At 58.1% G+C, this 3,884-nt stretch overlaps 1 protein-coding gene across 1 annotated transcript in view; it reads right to left on the reverse strand.

Moving 5' to 3' along the window:
- Positions 1-3,884, reverse strand: part of LASP1 (LIM and SH3 protein 1) — a 34,255-nt gene that overhangs the window by 4,305 nt on the left and 26,066 nt on the right. The window contains exons 5-6 of the mRNA XM_004684263.2: positions 1,657-1,807; positions 1,175-1,278 (exon numbers count right to left, since the gene is read on the reverse strand). Coding sequence (XP_004684320.1) covers positions 1,175-1,278; positions 1,657-1,807 — 255 coding nt within the window. The remainder of the gene's footprint in view (positions 1-1,174; positions 1,279-1,656; positions 1,808-3,884) is intronic.

The raw sequence follows: 3,884 nt of genomic DNA on the forward strand, positions 1-3,884 counted from the left end.
AAACAAGTACCAGTCAAACCCGGGGACTATGACAGCTTACCAGGCACAAAGGCTTCCCTGGGGCCCACACGTCCCCACATGATCTGGCCCCATCTCCTGCCCACTGCCCCTCTTTGGGCACTGGCCTTCCTGCCGGTCCTCGGCCTGTCCTAGATTCCACCCGCCGCAGGCCGCGGCACTTGCTGTGTTATGCACCGCCCACTCCTTCCCCTCGCCCAGGTTTCGCTCAAGCCCCCCCATCTTTTTCTTCACAGCACATGCACGGTCTGACCCTACACCACACACCTGCTCATTTATTGCTTTCGCATCTGTTTCCCTGACTGGGAGGATGAGAGCTCCAGAGGGCAGGAAGGGATTCAGAGCCTAATCCCGAATACTGCCAGGCTTCATGAGTGAAGAATGGGAACCTGATTCTTCACACAAATTCCTGGGTCCACCAGCACCCCACCCACCACTGACACGCCCTCATTTGAGTGTCCAGAGCAGGAGCAGCAGGCCCTTTATCTCTGGCTATTTTATGTCTCTAAGAATTGTCTCTTCCGCTCCTACATGAGCTACTTTCAGAGTGGAACGTGGTGAGGGTCCAGTGGGGGGGTGAGAGGGAGGGAGCTGGACTTACTAGAGGAGCTGAATGAGGCGGGCCGGGAGTGGAATGGGGGGTCAGGGGGGCGGTGAGGAAGCCGGAGCTGACAAGCCTGGCCTTGCCCACTTCCCACGTGGCTCCTTTGTTTACTTAGCACAGTGGCCCAGTGCTCGCCCTGTGCCCCACTCAAGGAAAGGGACACCTTGTCCACAGGGTCGAGCCCAGGGGTACACGCAGAAGTTAACAGGGGGCTGTTTTAAGTCTGAAAAGGTACTTGGAAGGGCAGAGTGAGGCAAGCGTCCCGAGGTGGCCTGGGAGGCCCCCGAGGCATGCTGATCTTGCAGGGGTGGTTATCCTCAACCAAGAGTGGGAAGCAGGGGCTGGAAGACAGGCCCAACCTAGCCCAGGGCTCTGCCCACTGCACCACACTACTTGCAGGTGACAGCTGGCGCTGGGTCAAAGGTCAGGGAAGCCAAGCTCCTGGATGGGGTTTTCCAAGGAGAAACCACGACCTATGTCCAGAAGGCGTTCTCCAGGCCCACCCACCTCTGACCTCTGGGGTTTCTCTGGGGTTTTCTCAGGGCTACTCACCCCGCCCCCGCCTGGGGCGCTGCGCTGCAGGGAGACCGGGGCTGCGGGCTCCTTATAACCACCGTAGGACTGGGCCGCCGGCTGCTGCTGGGGCTGCTGATAAACTGCAAGACAGACGGGGCTGGCTGACACTGGGTCGCCACATCCAGCCCCTCCAGAGCCCCGGTGTTTCCCCCACGGAGCCCACAAGCTAGCTCAACCCCACTTCACAAAGTCACGCATCTCTGGGTGCATGCTGGGGGGTGCTGTTTTCTGCAGCAGTAGTGTCTCTCCCCCATCATGCTGAAGGCCCAGCACAGGCCCACCCCCCACTCCTGCCCCCCACTCCCAGCTCATGCCCTGAGCACTCAGGGTGGGACCTGAGGCTTTGTGTGTGCGTGTGTGTACAAGCACGTGTGAGCAGACATGGCGTCTCTCTACCATCTTCCCCACCTGCAGCTGGCCTGGCCTCAGGACTTCTGCCCACAAGGCTTCAAGCTCACCTGGGGCACCGGTCGGGATGTGGTGTGGTTGCGGCTGATCCTGGGATCGCCGGTAGCTGCCGCTGTCCGGAGAATCTCGGCGGTCAGGCTCCAGGCCCTCCCCACCACTGGGGCCCATGCGGCTCTTCTCAAACTCCTCATGGTATTTTATCTGCAGAGGCAGAAGTCCCTTAATGAAGAACCCACAGCAAACCCACAGAGCCACTTACAACCCTGGGAGGGAAGAGGCCCAGGTAAAGAGCGCCAGGTTCTGCGAGGGGGGGGGGGGAGCAACTGTCAGCTCTTAGACAAGCTACTTAACCTTGCTGCGCCACAATGAACACCTCTGTAAAGCGGGGTCTACCTCAGGCGTTGCTGGAGGATACGAGATGAGAGCTGTGAAAGGGCCTGTAAGCCAAAGCATCAGGCAAGTGTGAGCTGTGATTTTTGTCCACAGCAGGAACTGGGGCCACCCAGCTTCCTGTCAATGGTCTCCTCACTACTACACCTACCAGGCGCCAGACACGGTGCTAGGCGCTCCTTATCCCAGGCCGGCTGGCCTCGTCAGCACCGTGAGACGATACAGCCCCCGTTTAGCAGACACAAAGGAAGTGAAAGCGCTGTCGAGCAAAGTGATTGATTCCAGAATCGATTCTGCCTCCGCAGACAGCACCTGCAGGGCCAGAGCCCAGGGACGTCTGGCAAGGACCCGACATCCCTGGACGGGAAATGCTTGGTGCTCCCTAAAGGTGCTCCTTCTCTTGGAAGTGACTCCTCCTCTTCTCAGATTCCAAAAACGGGCAAAATGAGGTCGGGGGCAACCAGACGCCCAGGCGCTCGGCAAGCGCTGGTAGAGTCAAACAGATCAGGACCCTGCAGACCTTCCCGAGCCTCCGTTCTTAAAATCTGCTTCCCCCCACCTGAGCTGCTCGTTAGAATTCCAAGGTGTTCCCACAGACCCTGCGGAAGCTCGCCAGGGGGTCTCAAGCAGGCTCCCACGTGAGGAGCAGAGTCTAGAGCAGGGGCCGGCCACCGTGGCGCACAGGCCCTCACCCCGCTCACGGCCCTGCGCAGTGGCTCCCAAACGTTCTAACGTGTGCAGGGAATAGCATTTCATGACATGTGAAAATTCTCTGAAATCCAAATTTCAGTGTCCAGAAATAAAGGTTTATTGGCACATGGCCACACCCTTCATTTACCTGTCATCCGTGGCTACTCTCAGCTGTCACTCGAGCCTAGCAGCTGGGACAGAAGCCACACAGCCCACAAAGCCTAAAATAGTTTGATCACAGGAAAGTTTGCTAACCTCAGCTGTGCATACTCCTGTTGATAAAATACACATTAGCAGAGCCTCCTACATGACATCTACTTTATAAATGACAGAGTCCTACTGGACAGATGTGGGACACATAATGGAAAACGGACATAAAATATACAAATTTTTAAAAGTATAAGCTGAAAAGGAGCCCAGCTGAGAAGCCTGGCCTTTCCCCGGCACACTCAGGGGCACTCAGACCAAACCCCACCAGCAGACCCCCGGTGGGGAGGGCAGCAGCCCAGGAAGGTGCTAAGGCCTGCGGTTTGAGTGTTCAGGAAAGCTGCGCTGACCTGGGGGTAGGGGAAGAGGAAGTGGGACAGAGTGTGACAGAATAGCTCCCCTCACCCCCCAGAGGAAACTCCGAAAGCAGGACACTGAGAAATTGGTCCTGTCGCAGGCAGGCCCAGGTCCCGAATTCTCTGCAGGCCTCAGGCCACCTGACTGGAAACTGGTTCTCACTTCCTGGTCTGCCAGGATCCTGCCCTGTGATTATCCAGTGGAAAATAGAGTGGGGGGTGGGTTGGTAGGTCAGGGAGAGCAGGAGGACAGAGCCTGCCCTCTCTCCCTGGACTCTGGCCCGGGGCAGTCCCCTTTGGCCATCCACTCCCACTTTCTCTGCTATCTTCTCCCTGTCCTTTCTCATCCCCCTGGGATTCCCTTTGCCAGGAGAGCAGGAGTTAACGCTTGGTGGGACAGGATCTGAGTGTGGCCAGCTAGCTGGGAGCACCTGTGTGTTGCTGCGGGCTGGTCAGATCAGTCCCCACAGCCTGGGCTGGGAGGACTGGCCCGGGAAAAGCCAGAGGCACAGAATCTCACCTAGGGGTTCAGATCGGGACCAGCTCCCTCCTCTCTCTGCCCCTTCCCTCATGCCCAAGCAGAGCCCCTACATCCAAGTGGTGGAACAAGATGATGAGAATATTCCTGGGGGGGG

This window comes from Condylura cristata, unplaced genomic scaffold (genome assembly GCF_000260355.1).
Source record: "Condylura cristata isolate star-nosed mole 26May11 unplaced genomic scaffold, ConCri1.0 scaffold00017, whole genome shotgun sequence".
Lineage (NCBI taxonomy): Eukaryota > Metazoa > Chordata > Mammalia > Eulipotyphla > Talpidae > Condylura > Condylura cristata.